The sequence below is a fragment of the Dendrobates tinctorius genome, unplaced genomic scaffold (assembly GCF_039654945.1).
Source record: "Dendrobates tinctorius isolate UK_male_01 unplaced genomic scaffold, ASM3965494v1 ptg000140l, whole genome shotgun sequence".
Taxonomy (NCBI): Eukaryota; Metazoa; Chordata; class Amphibia; order Anura; family Dendrobatidae; genus Dendrobates; species Dendrobates tinctorius.
In genome coordinates, this window is record NW_027361808.1 from 1814523 (window position 1) to 1832082 (window position 17560).

The following is a 17560-nucleotide window of genomic DNA, read 5'->3' on the forward strand; positions in this document are numbered from 1 at the left end:
AAGGTTATGCACATGGGAAGGAGAAACAGATGCTATAATTACTTACTAAATGGGAAACTGCTGGGGAAATCAGACATGGAAAAAGACTTAGGCATCTTAGTCAATAAGAAGCTAAATTGGAGTGCCCAGTGTCAGGCAGCTGCCACCAAAGCAAATAGGGTCATGGGATGCATTAGAAGAGGTCTGGGGACACGAGATGAAAACATAATTCTCCCTCTGTACAAATCACTTGTCAGACCACACTTGGAGTATTGTGTGCAATTTTGGACACCGGTGCTCAAGAAAGACATTACTGAACTTGAAAGGGTTCAAAGGCGGGCTACTAAAATGATAAATGGAGTTGGTTCACTACAATACCCAGGAAGGTTATCAAAATTAGGTCTATTTACTCTAGAAAAGAGAAGACTTAGGGGGGACTTAATATATATGTACAAGTATATCAGAGGGCAATACAGAGATCTCTCCAATGAACTGTTTGTACCAAGGACTGTGACAAGAACAAGGGGGCATTCTCTTCGTTTGGAGGAAACACAATTTCTGCACCAGCATAGAAGAGGGTTCTTCACGGTAAGAGCAGTGAGGCTCTGGAATTCTCTTCCTGAGGAAGTGGTGATGGCCAACTCACTGAATGAATTTAAGAAAGGAATGGATGCTTTTCTTGTGAGTAACAGTATAGAAGGTTACGAATAACATAATATTATAGGTAGATGGTTGACCCAGCTTAGGGGAAGGAATTTTTTTCCCTATGGAGAAAATTGGCTTCTACTCTGTGAGTTTTTTGCCTTCCCCAGGATCAACAATGCAGAACAGCTGCACTAAAAATAGGCTGAACTAGATGGACATAAGGTCTTCCTTCAGCCTTCAAAACTATGTTACTATGTTACTTATCTGACTATTCTGCTGACATCTGGTGGTAGCCTCGCTGCAGTTCTGCTGGTCTGCTCTAAGCAGGATTTCAGCCTTTTCTCCACTCTGCTGCCATCTAGTGGAGTTTACATTTACCTGCAGTGCTGCAGCGTGACACACATGATGTATGTATGGAAATAACACCAGTTATTTTTGACACCATTAATAATAGTGAGCATAGACTATACCAATTCCTGAATTACATCTCTACATATGTTGTTTATCATGTACACTGTGATTTATGTGAATTTTCTTATATACTGTAGCTCTTCTCAACAGAGAAACGTACTGGATTCTGATGTCAAATACTACATATCTTATGGGGTTCAACAAAAGGTCAAATTTAAATCTGCACTACTAACTGTGTGATCGCTCAGTTTGATTTTTTTTGTATATGTTTTGTTTTGTGCATATTTGCTCGTGTGGGTTTTTCATTGGTTTTACTATTTGTACACATGGGCAGGCTAATCAATTGGCCATACCGGTGTAACAGGCCAGATTAACCCCCCCCACCCAGAATATAACCGGGGTTAACCCCGGGTATATTCTGGCCTAGGCAAAACTATACCCCGGGGTGTAAATTGGCCTAGGCCAGATTATACCCCTCCGGGTCAAAATATACCCCAGCTGCTGTAGATCAGATTTTTGACGCTTTTGAGAACCATCAAAAACGGGGCCCCAGGCAGCACACAGGGGCAGAGACAGCGAACGGGTTCCCACTCAGCACATGGGGACCCCAGGAACCGTACAGGGCCCCAGGCAGCACACGGGGCCCAAGGCAGCACACGGGGCCCAAGGCAGCACACGGGGGCCCCAGGCAGCGCACAGGGCCCCAGGCAGCACACGGGGCCCAAGGCAGCACACGGGGGCCCCAGGCAGCGCACAGGGGCCCCAAGCAGCACATGGGGCCCCAGGCCAGTTTATAGCCCACTGGGTATAAATTGGCCTAGGCTAGGTTATACCCCTCCGGGTCAGAATATACCCTGGCTGCTGTAGATCAGATATTTCACGCTTTTGAGAACCATCAAAAACGGGCCCCAGGCAGCACGTGAGGGGGCAGAGACAGCGAACGGGGTCCCAGGCAGCACACGGGGCCCCTGGCAATGCACAGGGCGCCAGACAGCACACGGAGGCCCCAGGCAGCACACGGAGGCCACAGGCAGCACACGGGGGCCCCAGGCAGCGCACAGGGCCCCAGGCAGCAGACAGGAGCCCCAGGCAGCGCACAGGACCCCAGACAGCACACGGGGCCCCAGGCAGCAAACAAAGGCCCCAGTCAGCACACGGGGGCCCCAGGCAGCGCTCAGGGCCCCAGGCAGCACACAGGGCCCCAGACAGCATACAGGTACCCCAGGTAGTGCACAGGGCCCCAGGCAGCACACAGGAACCCCATGCAGCACACAGGTGTCCTAGGCAGCATACGGGGGCCCCAGGCAGCACACAGTGGCTCCAGGCAGCACACAGGGGCCCCAAACATCACACAGGGGCCTCAGACGTCGCAGAGCGGCTCCAGACATTGCACATTGCATAGGGGCTCTAGACATCGCACAGGATTAAGTGGTATACTCAAGAAAGGGGCCCCAAACAGCACACAGGGGGTCCCAGACAGCGCACAGAGGGGCAGAGAGAGCACACAGGGGGCAGAGACAGCATTTTCTATGCCCCCCTGTGCACTGTGTAGGGCCCCGTGCACTGTCTCTGCCCCCTGTATGCTGCCTGGGGCCCCTGTGTGCTGCCTGGGGCCACTGTGTGCTGCCTGGGGCCCTGCACACTGCCTAGGGCCACTGTGTGCTGCCTTGATCCCTGTGCACTGCCTGGGGCCCCTGTGATCTGCCTGGGGCCCTGTGCGCTTCCTGGGGCCCCTGTGTGCTGCCTGGGGCACTGTGTGCTGCCTGGGGTCCCTGTGCGCTGCCAGGGGCCCCTGTGTGCTGCCTGGGGCTCTATATGCTGCCTGTGGCTCCTGTGCACCGCCTGGGACCCCTTTGTGCTGCCTGTGGCCCCTGTGTGCTGCCTGGGGCCACTTTGTGCTGTCTGGGGCCCTGTGCACTGCCTGGGGCCCCTGTGCTCTTCCTGGGACCCTGTTCACTGCCTGGGGACCCATGCGCTGCCTGGGGCCCTGTGCGTTGCCTGGGGCCCCTGTGCTCTGCCTGGGGGCCCGTGTGCTGCCTGGGGCCCTGTGCACTGCCTGGGGCCCCTGTACTCTGCCTGGGGCCCTGTGCACTTCCTGGGGCCCTGTGTGCTGGCTAGGGCCCTTTATGCTGCCTGTGGCTCCTGTGCACCACCTGGGACCCCTTTGTGCTGACATAGTGTTTGACAAGTGTGACCAACTTTTACTACTGAGGCCGCCTATGCAGCATTAGTAGTAAAAGATAGAATGTAAAAAAAAATAAAAAATATTGTTATTCTTACCTTCCGGCGTCCTGCGCAGCCGTTCCCAGTAATCCTTTGCCAAAATGCCCGCGATGGCGTCCGTTCTCGCGGGATCGCGACGTCTCGCGGTAATTCGCGATGACGTCGCACGAATGACCGCGAGACTTCGCGATCCCGCGAGAACCGACGTCATCGCGGGCATTTTCGCAAAGGATTACTGGGAACGGCTACGCAGGACGCCGGAAGGTAAGAATAACAATATTTTTTATTTTAAATTCTATTTTTTACAGGGATATGGTACCCAGAGCCCGGAGGACAGTCTCCTCTCCTCCAGACCATGGGTACCATCCGCAAATGTTCTGCTTACTTTCCGCATGTTGCACAGCCACATGCGGGAAATAAGCGGAACAATGCATTCCTATGGGTGCGGGATCGCCGCGATTCCGCAAAATAATGAGCATGCTGCGTTTTTACCGCGAAGCGATTCCGCCGCGGTAAAAACCGCAGCATTAGCACAGCATTGCGGAATCCAATAGGAATGCATGGGATGCTTATTTTTCGCAGCAAAATCGCGCGGTTAAAACCGCCGCGGAAACGCGAAATAAACGCCACGTGTGAACTCAGCCTAAACCTTAGATTCCTCAAATAATCCCATTTTACTCTAAAGACAGGTTTACAAAGCCTTGCCATTCTTTCAGGCAGCTTTATATGGAATGACTTTAAATGAACAGATATGCCTCGCCAAGAGTGTCCAAACTTTTGACTGGTACTGTACATGAAAGAAATAAACACACACACACACATATTAGGTAGCTATGCGACCGTAATAACCAAGACAATTCATTCAACTGATTATTTAGTGTGAAACCTGAATAGTTAAAAAAACAATAAATGAAAATCTCTTTTTTGATATTTGTTGCACAAAAAATTAGACACATTATGGGTTACATGCATAGTGCACCTAAGCAGTGCAAAAAAATAATACAACGTGTTGCATATAAAACAAAGCCTCATGCAGTCACATATATGAAAACAGAACGGTTATAGCTGATGAAAATTATAGCAGCTGAAAAGAAAAAAAAAAAATGGCCAGTCATTAAGGGTATGTGCACACATTGCATATTTGCTGCAGATCCACAAGTAATTTACAGTACAATGTTATTCTATGGGGAAAAAAATTTGCTGTGCAGAATTTTTTTCCCGCAGCATGTCAATTCTTTGTGCAGATTCTGCAGCGTTTTTACACCCATTCCATTATAGGTGAAAAATGCATGCCAAATCCGCACAAGATCCGCAATAAATCTGCATAAAAAACGCATGGATTTTGACTTGCGGATTCTGCCAAGTTATGCAGATTCCACGCAGAAAATTCTGCACAGCAATCCGCAACGTGTGCTCATACCCAAAGACTGTTTCAGGCCTGTTCATAAAGGCTATGTGCACACATTGCGGATTTTTCTGCGGATCCGCAGCTTTTCTTTCCCTGCGGGTCCGCAGCAGAATCTGCTGCGTTGTACAGTACCAGTTTACTCTATGTAAATGGAAACCGCTGTGCACATGCTGCGGAATTTTCCGAGCGGTTTTGCTGCAGTTTCCAATCCGCAGAAAGAAATGGCATGTCACTTCTTTTCTGCGGATTCCGCTGCAGTTTCCCATCTCCTCCATTGTAGAGGTGATAAACCGCAGGGCTAAACCGCAGCCTAATCCGCAGGTCTTTTGACCTGAAATTTACCTGCGGATTTTTACAAAATCCGTGGGGACAAATCCGCAGCACCAAAAAATATGTGTGCACATAGCCTAAGAGGTTAAGTAACCATTAACAAATTAAAAAAATATTGATTTATGCCAATATACAATTTATAAAAAAAAGTACCATTTGCAGCATTACATGGTAAGTTTAACATAGTTTGCCTACCTGCAAACTCTGAAGCCCTCCAAAAGCAGTAAATAATAGCAAAAATCCAAAAGATACAACAAGAATATTCACTAAGTGTTTAGCCATTTCTCCTGCAGTGTTTCCTGTCTTGATCAAAGGCAACCTGGTGTTTTAATGTTTAGAAGGTGGAGTGTTGTGTTGCTGTGTTGTGAAAGACTCTGGACTTGAAACATGCCAAGATAATTTATATTCAAAATGGTTATTGATTGACTTGTCCGACAGCAATAAAGAGCAAAAGGGCATAGGATTTGCATAAATTATCAATTTATACAGTCATGGCCGAAAGTGTTGGTACTCTTGAAATTGTCCCACAAAATGAAGTATTTCTCCCACAAAGCTATTGCAATTACATGTTTTGCTATACACATTTATTTCCTGTGTGTGTATTGAAACAACACAAAAAACACAGAGGGGAAAATGCAAATTTCACACAAAACTCCAAAAATGGTCCAGACAAAATTGTTGAACACCCTCAACTTAACATTTGGTTTCACAGCCTTTGGAATAAATAACTACAATCAATCGCTTCCTATAATCATCAACAAGCTTCTTACACATCTCAACTGGAATTTTGGACCACTCTTCTTTTGCAAACTGCTCAAGGTCTCTCATATTTGAAGGGTGTCTACTCCGAACAGTAATTTTAAGATCTCTCCACAGGTGTTCAATAGGATTTAGACCTGGACTCATTGCTGGCCACTTCAGAATCCTTCAGCACTTTGCTTCTATCCATTTCTGGATGCTTATTAAAGTTTGCTTGGAGTCATTGTCCTGCTGGAAGACCCATGACCTAGTAGAAGAAAAAACAGCTTTCGGACACTGTACACTACATTACAACCCAAAATCCTTGGTAATCCCCAGATTTCATGATGCCTTGCAAACAGTCAAGGCATCTAGTGCCAAAGGCAGCAAAACAACCCCAAAACATCTTTGAGCCTCCACCATATTTGACTGTAGGTACTGTATTCTTTTCTTTGTAGGCCTCATTACATTTTTGGTAAACAGTAGAATCATGTGCTGTTGCAAAAATCTATATCTTGATATCACCTGAACACAAGATGTGTTATGGATGAGCCTTAACACTCATGGGGGTTTGAACAAACCAAGGTAGATGTTAAACTTGCACATACCAGATTTGTATACAGACTAGGCAATCCCTAACCTGACCTTGATTTATCCCTGTCTGACAGCGGAGGTTGGCACACTAAAATTATGCAATGATGCCCCCATTCAACGTCAGCTGACCCTGAGTGTCCTTAGCTGCACCTTAAACTATATACAGAGTGTAACCCAAAAATACAACAACAGAACAGAGTGCACACACAGAGGGTGAGATACAGAGCTAAAGATGTGGAAAACAAAGGAACCCAAATACACCTTTGGTGTTTGGTGTACGTGAAAACCCCCAGAACCTGAAAGTAATAAAATGGTAAAAGAGCTGAGAAACAGAATAAGCAAACAAACCACAAAAGCAATAGAGAAAACCTCAGCAAGATAATCCTTCACTGGTGATCTAGCATCCATCTAACTTGGGATAGAGCCAGCAAAGAACTGCCTTAGCCAAGACAGTATAAATAGCCTCTACCAAGATGTGATAGCACAAGCCAAAAAGATAAAGTAAAAACACTTACTGTACATGGAAGCAGCACAGCAAAGCAAAGACAGGAGCATTAAAAGTAGTTGCAAAGATGCAACACAGGCTGTGGTCAGAGAGGGAAACCAACCCACAGCAAGAGATCACCAGATTGAGTCCTGGAGTTAAGTTTTGACAGTAGCTTTCCCAGAAGGTTTTATGGCTTACTCATGTACATTTTGGCAAACTGTAGTCTAGCTTTTTTATGACACTACATCAGCAATGGGGTCGTCCTATTAAAAGGATAGTTCACGCTGACACTGATGCAACATTAAGCTTGAATTTCTTTGGAACTGCTTATCCACCATCTGGACTATCCTGCATTGCAAACTCTCATTAAATTTTATCTGCTATCCACATCCAAGGAGAATAGGTACAGTACAATGGGTTGTAAACTTCTTGATTATGCTGCGCACCGTGGTCAAAGGAACATCAAGGTCTCTGTAGATTGATTTGTAACCTTGAGATTGTTAAGATTGTTGATATTCTTCAACAATTAGGGTTCCCAAGTTCTCAGACAATTCCCTTCTCCCCTTTCTGTTTTCCATGCTTATTGTGCCACACAAAGACAAACAATGCCAAGACTAAGTCAACTTCTCCCCTTTTTATTTGTTTTCAGGTGTGATTTTCATATTGCCCACTGGTGAGTTTTATAGAACACCTCATGCTTGAAGTAATGTTGTTTACATACAATTTTGGAAAGGTGCCAACTAGAGTTGAGCGAAACGGGTCGGTCAAATTCATAAGTCGCCAACTTTCGTTAAAGTCGGGTTTCATGAAACAAAACCCGACCAGAGTGCCAAAGTCGCATTTCAAATTATGCTTCCAGCGCCCTTTTTCAGCCAATGATGGAGGACGCACACTGTGGGCAACGCGATGACATGTCAGCAGTCACCTCCATCTTTGAGAAGGGCATGCAAGTGATTGGCTTGCTTTGTGTGGCATCACAGGGGCTATAAAAGGGCGTGCACGCCAACTGCCATCTTACTTCTGCCGATCTTAGCATAGGGAGGGAGAGGTTGCTGCTGCTGATTCTGAATAAGGAAGGGCGTTAGGCAGAGAAGAAGAACAAACAAGCTGTTTCTGCTGGTAGCAATTTTCACTGTACAACACAACAGTTTGTGTGCAGTGACAGGGGAGGCTATATTTTTGTGCATCAGCTCTGTTGGTTATTAGGCTGCCTTATAAGGCTGCCTGATAGCTGCATTGCTGTTTGCACACTGCTGTGCAAACTGCTTTTTTAAAAACAAAAATACTTTTCTTCCTCTTTTCTGCACAGTTACCAAGCGTTCATTTTTGCACACTTTTGTGTGCAGCAGTCCTGCTTATTAGGCTGCCTGCTGCCATACTTGGACTGAGAGCATCATTGTCAGCCTCCTAAAATCTCTATATAGTACACTATAGGAAAAAAAAGCTCAAATAGGGTCTTATCCGGGTTGATATTGAAATATAAAAGAAATTCACTCACCTATTGCAGGAGAGATCAGTCATGTACAATTAGTAGTCAGCTGCTGCACGTCCAAAGGTCAAACAAGTGACCGCTGATATAACAATTCTTATGGAACTAATTAATGGACTTCCATGTGCTGCTTGACAAAATACAGGATTCCAATTATGGTGGATGATTAATAATTTATTCTCAACGCGTTTCAAAGTAAGAACTACTTCTTCCTCTGATGTTCCTTTTCTCTTTATTAGCGCTTCACTCAGGGGTCTGCTATATGCAGTATTTTAGCTTCCCTAGAGTCTCTCAGCCTCTGCTCTTGTCTTTTCCCTCTTCACAGATCAGCTGCCTGTCTTCAACTGACAGGATCTTCCAGAAACATCCTTTTACCTCACGTTTAACTGTCATTTCTACTCACAGCTCAAAGCTGCTTCGTTTCCACGACAACCCCCTCAGCTGATTTCTAGCTGACTCACCAACCTCCTCTGCTGGCCAGAATTTATAAGGCATCTCCCTTTTCTGATTTGCAGCAGGAAACTGTGATTTAATCTATGCTGCCTGGCATGGGGGTCCCTTTCTGCGTCCAAGCATGACTTTACCCATTAGAGGGAGGTAATGTCACTGTGACAACCAGACTCTGGGGTGTCACATTCCCCCCAGTTAAGTTCAGTACTCCTGGACTGAGGAAAATATAATAAGAATTGTTAACAACAACAATTAATGCAAATCTACAAAGTCTTAAAAATGTAAAAATTATCAAAAACCAGACAAGAAAAAGAAAACAATAGCACAGTTATTGCCGCGACCAGTCCTTATGCTGCTGTCCAGGAATTGTCTTTGTGCTTGCTCCTGGAGTTTAGTTGGTGGGATCCGCCTTAACCCACTTTGTGTGTCGTCTCTGGGTGTGGCTAAAGGGCACTCTGTAGATGGGCCTGTTTTTCGGCCATGCCGACGGCTTATTTCCAAGGTCTTTTTGGAGTAACTATTTACAAATACAGTTCTGACCACACATAGTCCTGTGGCTCAATTGTCCTTTAACTGGTTCTTATCAAAACTTAACAATGTTCATACAGTAAGTCTCTGTAGGCTCTCATGCTTAACAGTTACTACTATACATTCTTATTACTTTATTTACATTATGTAATCTCTGTAACGGGCAGGTATCTGACCTCTAGTACTACGAGTGGATCTATGCAGTATAGGTATTTCTGATGACCTGACCTGTTCTCTGATGTCTACTGTTGGTGCATTAGTCACTACGCTATAAGTAGACTTGTGTAAGATAGGTATTCTAGACTGCCTTCTCTCTACTCCTAGACTCACCATGAGATTGTGAGATTCGCTGTTAGCAGGGGACAGATTTCCGCATTCCTCTGCAGATATGGTATCTGTTACTGGAGCCATTTCATTTAGAGTCTCTTCTTCATCTGGTGCAGTAGGTTGATGAAAGGTTAGAACTGGTATTACTATTGCCTGATTTACTTGTGTCCACGTCCGAGGAAATTCTCCAGGTATAGTTTGAATCTTTTCTTCCACCTCTACTATGGGTTGTGGAGCATCTTGGACTTCTTTCTTGTCCTTCAATTGATCAGGGCACATCTTTAGATGATCTCTTGAGACTGCTTCGAAGGTTTCTCCTCCATCTTTGCTGATGATGCATACTTTTGTGTTATTAAAGTCTAAAGGTATCACGGTGTATGGCTCTGCTTCCCACTGGTCATCTAGTTTGTGAACACGTCTCTTTCTTTTAAGTACTTGTTCTCCTTATGTCAAGGGAACTGCATGGGCACGTTGGTTGTAATTTCTTTCCTGTCTCTGTCTTGCTGGGGACAAACTTTTCTCCACACATTCTTGTACTTTGCGGTATTGTTGTTGCCGCTCTGTATCCCCGTCTGCATCTGGTGATGTTGTCTCAGGTGTTAAGACTCCCATGTCTAAATCAATAGGTAACTTGCCAGGTCTTGCTCTCATAAAGTAGGCCGGAGTGAAATTTGTGGAGTTTACCGGTATATGATTATATAAATCTACCAGATCTGGCAACTTCTCTGGCCACTGGTTTCGTTCTTCCAGAGGTAAGGTCTTCAATTAGTCAATGACCACTTGGTTCATCTTCTCACACATGCCATTTGTCTGTGGATGGTAAGGCGTCGTTCTGATTTTCTTGCAACCGTACATGTTACAGAACTCCTGGAACACTTCTGCCTCAAAGGCTGGACATTGGGCGGTGAGCACTTGTTCAGGGTATCTGTGCAGTCGACAAAAGTGCTGCTGAAATGCCTTGGCTGCTGTCTTTGCTGTTTGGTCTTTAACAGGGACAACTACCAAGAACCTTGAGTAATGGTCCACGGTGGTCAAAGCATAGGTGTAGCCATTCCTACTCAGAGTTAACTTCACGTAATCCAAGGCTACCAGTTCAAGCGTCTATTTTGTGATGATTGGCTGTAATGGGGCTCGCTGGCTGCTTCGGTCTTTTCTGCGCAGGTTGCATAGGCCACATTCTGGGCACCACTTCTCAATGGAACTCCTCATGCCAACCCAGTAGAACCTTTCACGAAGTAGGATCTCCAACTTCTTTCAACCGAAGTGTCCTGCTCCATTGTGGTACGCCTCCAAGACCATTGGCGCATCCCTCTTTGGGACTACCACCTGCCAGACCAGTTGGTGTGTGCATGAGTTGATGTTCCTCCGACACAGTTTACCCTCTTAGATGAATAGCTTGCCTCTCTCCTTCCATAGCTGTTGTGCTTCCTGTGGGTCATCTGGACCAGGGTGTGCATCAGCTTGTGCCAGCCACTCCTTTACGAGGCGAACAGCTGGGTCACTGTCTTGTGTCTCTGCCCACTCATGATGGGGTAATGTGTTCAATGTTACCTCTCGTACGATAAAACGCTAATTCCTTAATCCTTGAGAGCGCTGGACTGCAATTGGACTGTGGAAGGCTGGTAACTCGATTTCTTCGAGTTCTTTTGGATCTTTTGGAGAATTAGGCATCCTGGACAACTCATCCGCATTAGCGTTCTTATGTCCTGCTCTTTACTTGATGGTGAACTCGTAGATGTACAGCAGGGCCATCCATCGCTGCTCAAGTGCCCCGAGCTTTGCCGTTTCAAGGTGGGTTAGCGGATTATTGTCTGTGTAGATGGTGAACTTTGCGGAAGCCAAGTAGTGCTTGAAGCGCTCTGTTACCGCCCAGACTATGGCGAGGAACTCCAGTTTAAAGGAACTGTAGTTGTCGGGGTTCCTCTCAGTGGGACGAAGCTTCCTGCTGGCGTAGGCAATCACTCTCTCTCTGCCTTTCTGTACTTGTGACAGCACTGCTCCCAATCCCACGTTGCTGGCGTCAGTGTAAAGTACAAATGGTTGGCTATAGTCAGGGTAGGCCAGGACCTCATCTCCTGTGAGGGCCAATTTCAACTTGGTGAAGGACTCTTCTATCCTTTTGTTCCACTCGAACAGAAGATTTTTGTTCTTGGCCTTCTTGGATTGGCCCACTAGAAGATCTTGCAGCGGTGTTGCTATCTTGGTGAAGTTCTTGATATATCATCGGTAGTAGCCTACTAAGCCAAGAAATTGCCTCACTTCATGGATAGTGCTGGGTCTTTTCCAGTCCCGGATAACGGTGACTTTGTCAGGATCGGGTGCCACACCTTCTGCGCTCACCACATGGCCTAGGTACTGCACCTTGGGTTTCAAAAGGTGACATTTGGACGGTTTTATTTTCAGGCCAAAGTTTGACAGGGCTTCGAATACCTCGGCTAGGTGCTTCAAATCGTCTTCGTAGGTTTTGGAGAAGACGATGATGTCATCTAGGTACAGCAGAACGGTTTAAAAGTTTTTATGTCCAAGGCAGCATTCCATTAACCGCTGAAAAGTTCCTGGTGCATTGCTGAGCCCGAATGGCATGTAGTTAAACTCGCAGAGGTCCATTGGTGTTGTAAACGCCATCTTCTCTTTGTCTGCCTCTGCCACAGGAACCTGCCAATACCCACTGGTGAGATCTAAGGTAGAGAAATAATTAGCAGTTCTCAGTGCAGCTAGTGATTCCTCAATTCTAGGCAATGGGTACGCGTCTTTATGTGTAATGCTGCTAATCCGCCTGTAGTCTACACACATTCTCACAGTACCGTCTTTCTTCTTAACAAGGACTAATGGAGCTGCCCAGGGGCTACAACTATCTCTGATTACCCCAGCCTCCTTCATCTCCTGTAACATACTCTTGGCACATTGATAGTGTGCTGGGGGTACAGGTCGGTGTCTCTCTTTAATGGGTGGATGATCTCCGGTGGGGATATTATATTGAATCCCTTTTGCCTGCCCAAAATCTAGAGGATGCTTGCTGAAGACCCGTTCAAATTCTCGAGCCACCCGGTAAGCCCCATGCTTTTGGTGTGAAGGGGAGGAGTCAGTGCCTACGTGTAGCTGATGACACCAATCCTCCTGCTGCCCTTCAGAGCCATTCTCTTCCACCTTGTCAGACGGAAGCAAGGGTTCTAGTGTCTCGATTGCATTGTTACTGATGGTGAATAATTTAGCAAGGGTGGCATACCGGGGTAACTGGACCTCTCTCTCCCCACAATTTAAGATGCGTATCGGTACTCTCCCCCTGCGGACATCAACTATCCCTCTAGCTTTCAGGATAGTGGGCCTACTATCAGAATACATGGTTTCTACCATGGCTTGGTAATCTTGACCCCTTAGGCCTATTGCTGCCTGACACCAAATTAACATTTCACTTCTGGGAGGTACTGCAATGGAGAAAGGATCACTTACTCTGACACTGCCGACTTCTCCACCTGACAGCTCTACCTGTTGTCTCTGCATCAGGGCTCTTATCTCCTTTTGCAGAACCCGTTGCTGACTGGAGCAGGCGGTCTCGGCTACCTGTTGTAACAAATCAATAATTTCTCCAAGACAATTTTCAATTACATTAGTGCGTAAAGTGATCATAGGATGGCATTCTCGTTTGTCAATATCAACTATTATCAAACCTTGCGATTGCAATTCTACTCTGCCAATTTTGATATTCACCTCTTTATACCCCATCTGAGGCAAGCGCTGACCATTGCTGGCAATGATGGCAAGGTCTTTATCTGCGCTGTGAGTAATGTCTGAATCTGCCCAGTACTGCTTAAAAAGAACATATGGTATCGTTGTCACCTGGGAGCCGGTGTCCAGTAAAGCGTTCATCCCAAAACCGTCAATCACGACATGCAGGACTGGCCGTCCTCCTACGTACTTGTCTCGCCAATTTGGTGGGCCTGGTCGTCTTCCTCCTGGGGGTTGGCCCTTTGCCCCAGGGGTTGCTTGTTTAAATGACAGGATCTTGCTAGGTGTCCCGCCTTATTCCAGTGGCGACAGATGGGCTGTCCGTCCTCATCGTAACGATCGCTGTCTCTCCCACTGGTCGGCAGGATCCTCTTCTGCTGTCACCACGGGACGTCTTCTAGACTGAAGGCCAGCTGGATCTTCTTCTTTGGAATCACTTGCAGGGACTGCACAGTTTTTGTGAGTGTAGCCACACTTTTAGTTAGTTCCTTGACTTGGAGACGTAAGTCTGCAGCAGAATCATCATCTTGGGATGGCTTGTCAGACTCAATAGAGGTCTTTTGAAAGGATGTTGTCTCCTGCTGGTATGTGATTGCAGGATGCTAAGAGGGCTCAGTGCTGCTAGGGTTCGGTTCAGCACTCTGATGGCTCTATCCTTAAAGTGTGCAAAGTCCAATTCAGGATTTTGTAGGGCCATTATGTGCAGCTGTGTCCTTTGGTTGTTAGACTGGAGTCCCTCTATGAACTGCTCTGTTAGTAATCTATCTTCATCTTGCACGCTCTCAGGATCAACCTGCTTTACAGCCCATAGTACCTCCTGAAGATTAAGGGCATAGTCCCGTATACTGTCCTGCACTCTTTGTTTGCACCCAAAAAATCTCATTTTTATCTCTGTTGCAATATGGGTATCAAAAGTGTCTTTCAGTCTGGCTAAGCTTTGTTTGACAGTTCTTTTATCATTGTCGGGCCAGGACTTTACTTCCCTCTGAGCCGCAACAGTTAACTGGCCAATGAGGACACTGACTTTTTGGCTTTCTGACAGGGGGTACACTTTGAACAAACTACATAGTCTTTCGTTAAAGTCGCTCAGGGTGTGCGACTCCCCTGAGTACTGAGGTAACCAGGCCGCTCCTGGTATATATGGCATTGATAGCGGCATTATGGAGGCTGCGGCTGCGACCACCGCTGAATCTTCACCTGCGTTGAGCATTTTCTTCCTGTTTTTTCACTTGCCCACTAACGTCAAAGAACGGGCAGGGGGCTTCGCATCGTGCTTTATTTCTGGCTCTGTCCACAATTGCACGTCCCTCTCTGCTCGCACGCACTGTGTGACGCAGTTTTGACGGTTATTTGAAAGCTCATTAAAGTCTATAGCACACAATTTAATAAAGTCTTTGGCGCACAGTACCCAGCTTTGCCAGGCTCCTTGTACCCAACTTTGCTAGGCTCACTAAATCCTGTTCGTGACGCCAGTTGGAGCGCCCCGCGGGGCCTGGGGGTACTCGGTAACGGGCCCGGCGACTTCCATGGGGGACGGTGTCACGGCAGCGGCGACCCGGTCCGTGGCCCAGAGGCGTCCAGTAATAAAATAGGGGAAAGTTGTGTGGTATTTATGTGGTAAATATGAAAAAATAAAGTTATTAGATGGTGAAATACGTGACACCACCTGTGGTATTCTAGTCAGAGGTGACCAGCGCAGAGGTGTTGCTTCTCTGGGATGGATGTTGGGCGCAGCTATGATGTTGTAGCCCTCCACAGGTAGGGCTGTAGTCCCAGGGTAAATATGTTAAATAAATAGTAAAAATGGCTGTGAACGTTGGGGTGCAGAGAAATGAGAGAAAGACACAGATAGGTGCAGTTTCTTTACCTTTTACTGGTAATAGGTTGCAGTCCAGAGTACCACATACAGGTGATGGAATGAGTCCGGCTCACCTGGAGGCATTCAGGGGATCCACCTTGCCAGGTGGGGATTTAGGACCTTCCTTTCTGCGCTTTGTGTGTGAGCCTCCGCTATATATAACTATGCTGCGACCCTCTAATCATGATGGTTGCACTAACCTGTACAGCTGTCAGCATGAGCCTTTTCCACGGGTAACGTTCTCTTCACTGTCGGCTCCGGGCTCCTTATCTGCTGCCGTGCCCTCAGGTGATTAATGTGCACAGGAATTTACAATCCCCTGTACTTTCAGATTTGGCTATCAGGACTTACAGCTCCTGTCAGCCTAGGACTCTGGTGTCCCTTTTCTCTTTATTAGAGCTTCACTCAGGGGTCTGCTATATGCAGTATTTTAGCTTCCCTAGAGTCTCTCAGTCTCTGCTCTTGTCCTTTCCCTCTTCACAGATCAGCTGCCTGTCTTGAACTGACAGGATCTTCCAGAAACATCCTTTTACCTCACGTTTAACTGTCTTGTCATTTCTACTCACAGCTCAAAGCTGCTTCGTTTCCACGACAACCCCCTCAGCTGATTTCTAGCTGACTCACCAACCCCCTCTGCTGGCCAGAATTTATAAGGCATCTCCCTTTTCTGACTTGCAGCAAAAAATTGTGATTTAATCTATGCTGCCTGGCATGGGAGTCTCTTTCTGCCTCTAAGCATGACTTTACCCATTAGAGGGAGGTAATGTCACTGTGACAACAGGACTCTGGGGTGTCACATTTACACCTTGTACTTTGTCATACACCAGCCAATTTCAGCCTGTTAAATTGAGGTGTAATCTATAGTGGGCCTGAGATAATAGTTCAGCCTCCTAAAATCTCAAGGGAGATTCAAATTCTCCCCAATACTATATACACGTTGTATTTTGTCATACACCAGCCAATTTCAGCCTGTAAAATTGAGGTGTAATCTACAGTGGGCCAAAGATAATAGATCAGCCTCCTAAAATCTCTAGGGAGATTCAAATTCTCCCCAATACTATTTACACCTTGTACTTTGTCATACACCAGCCAATTTCAGCCTGTTAAATTGAGGTGTAATCTATATTGGGCCTGAGATAATAGTTCAGCCTCCTAAAATCTCTAGGGAGATACAAATTCTCCACAATACTATATCCACCTTGTAATTTTTCATACACTTGCCAATTTCAGCCTGTTAAATTGAGGTGTAATCTATAGAGGGCCTGAGATAATAGTTCAGCCTCCTAAAATCTCTAGGGATATTCAAATTCTTCACAATACTATATACACCTTGCACTTTGTCATACACCAGCCAATTTCAGCCTGTTAAATTGAGGTGTAATCTATAGTGGGACTGAGATAATAGTTCAGCCTCCTAAAATCTCTAGGGAGATTCAAATTCTACTCAATACTATATACACCTTGTACTTTGTCATACATCAGCCAATTTGAGCCTGTTAAATTGAGGCATAATCTTTAGTGGGCCTGAGATAATAGTGCAGCCTCCTAAAATCTCTAGGGAGATTCAAATTCTCCCCAATACTATATACACCTTGTATTTTGTCATACACCAGCCAATTTCAGCAAGTAAAATTGAGGTGTAATCTACAGTGGGCCAGAGATAATAGATCAGCCTCCTAAAATCTCTAGGGAGATTCAAATTCTCCCCAATACTATATACACCTTGTACTTTGTCATACACAAGCCAATTTCAGACTGTTAAATTGAGGTGTAATCTATAGTGGGCCTGAGATAATAGTTCAGCCTCCTAAAATCTCCAGGGAGATACAAATTCTCCACAATACTATATACACCTTGCACTTTGTCATACACCAGCCAATTTCAGCCTGTTAAATTGAGGTTTAATCTATAGTGGGCCTGAGATAATAGTTCAACCTCCTAAAATCTCTAGGGAGATTCAAATTCTTCACAATACTATTTACACCTTGTACTTTGTCATACACCAGACAATTTCAGACTGTTAAATTTAGGTGTCATCTATAGTGGGCCTGAGATAATAGTTCAGCCTCCTAAAATCTCTAGGGAGATTCAAATTCTTCACAATACTATATGTGTGGGGAAGGTGACTTGACGGACAGACGTGACTGGTAGAAGGAGGGGACGGTTTGTGCACTAGTGACAGAGATTGACAGGTTAGAAAGGTAACAGCAGGGAAAGACAGAAAAGGGAGTGCAGTACCGTGAAATGACCACAAGATGGCAGGGGAGAGTAGTACAGGACTTAACATCAGCTTAGGGCTTAGGAATCCGCTTAGTCGTGGGGGGCGGGGAGATAGGAGCCCGGGTGGGAAATTCCCCTGTGAGAGAG

At 46.0% G+C, this 17560-nt stretch overlaps 1 protein-coding gene across 1 annotated transcript in view; it reads right to left on the reverse strand.

The window, feature by feature from the left end:
- The window catches only part of UNC93A (unc-93 homolog A), a 284218-nt gene extending 278864 nt beyond the window's left edge, over positions 1 to 5354 (reverse strand). The window contains exon 1 of the mRNA XM_073545094.1: positions 5192 to 5354. Within this exon, the coding sequence (XP_073401195.1) occupies positions 5192 to 5278 (87 nt within the window). The 5' untranslated portion in view covers positions 5279 to 5354. The remainder of the gene's footprint in view (positions 1 to 5191) is intronic.
- Between the last annotated feature and the right edge of the window lie 12206 nt (positions 5355 to 17560).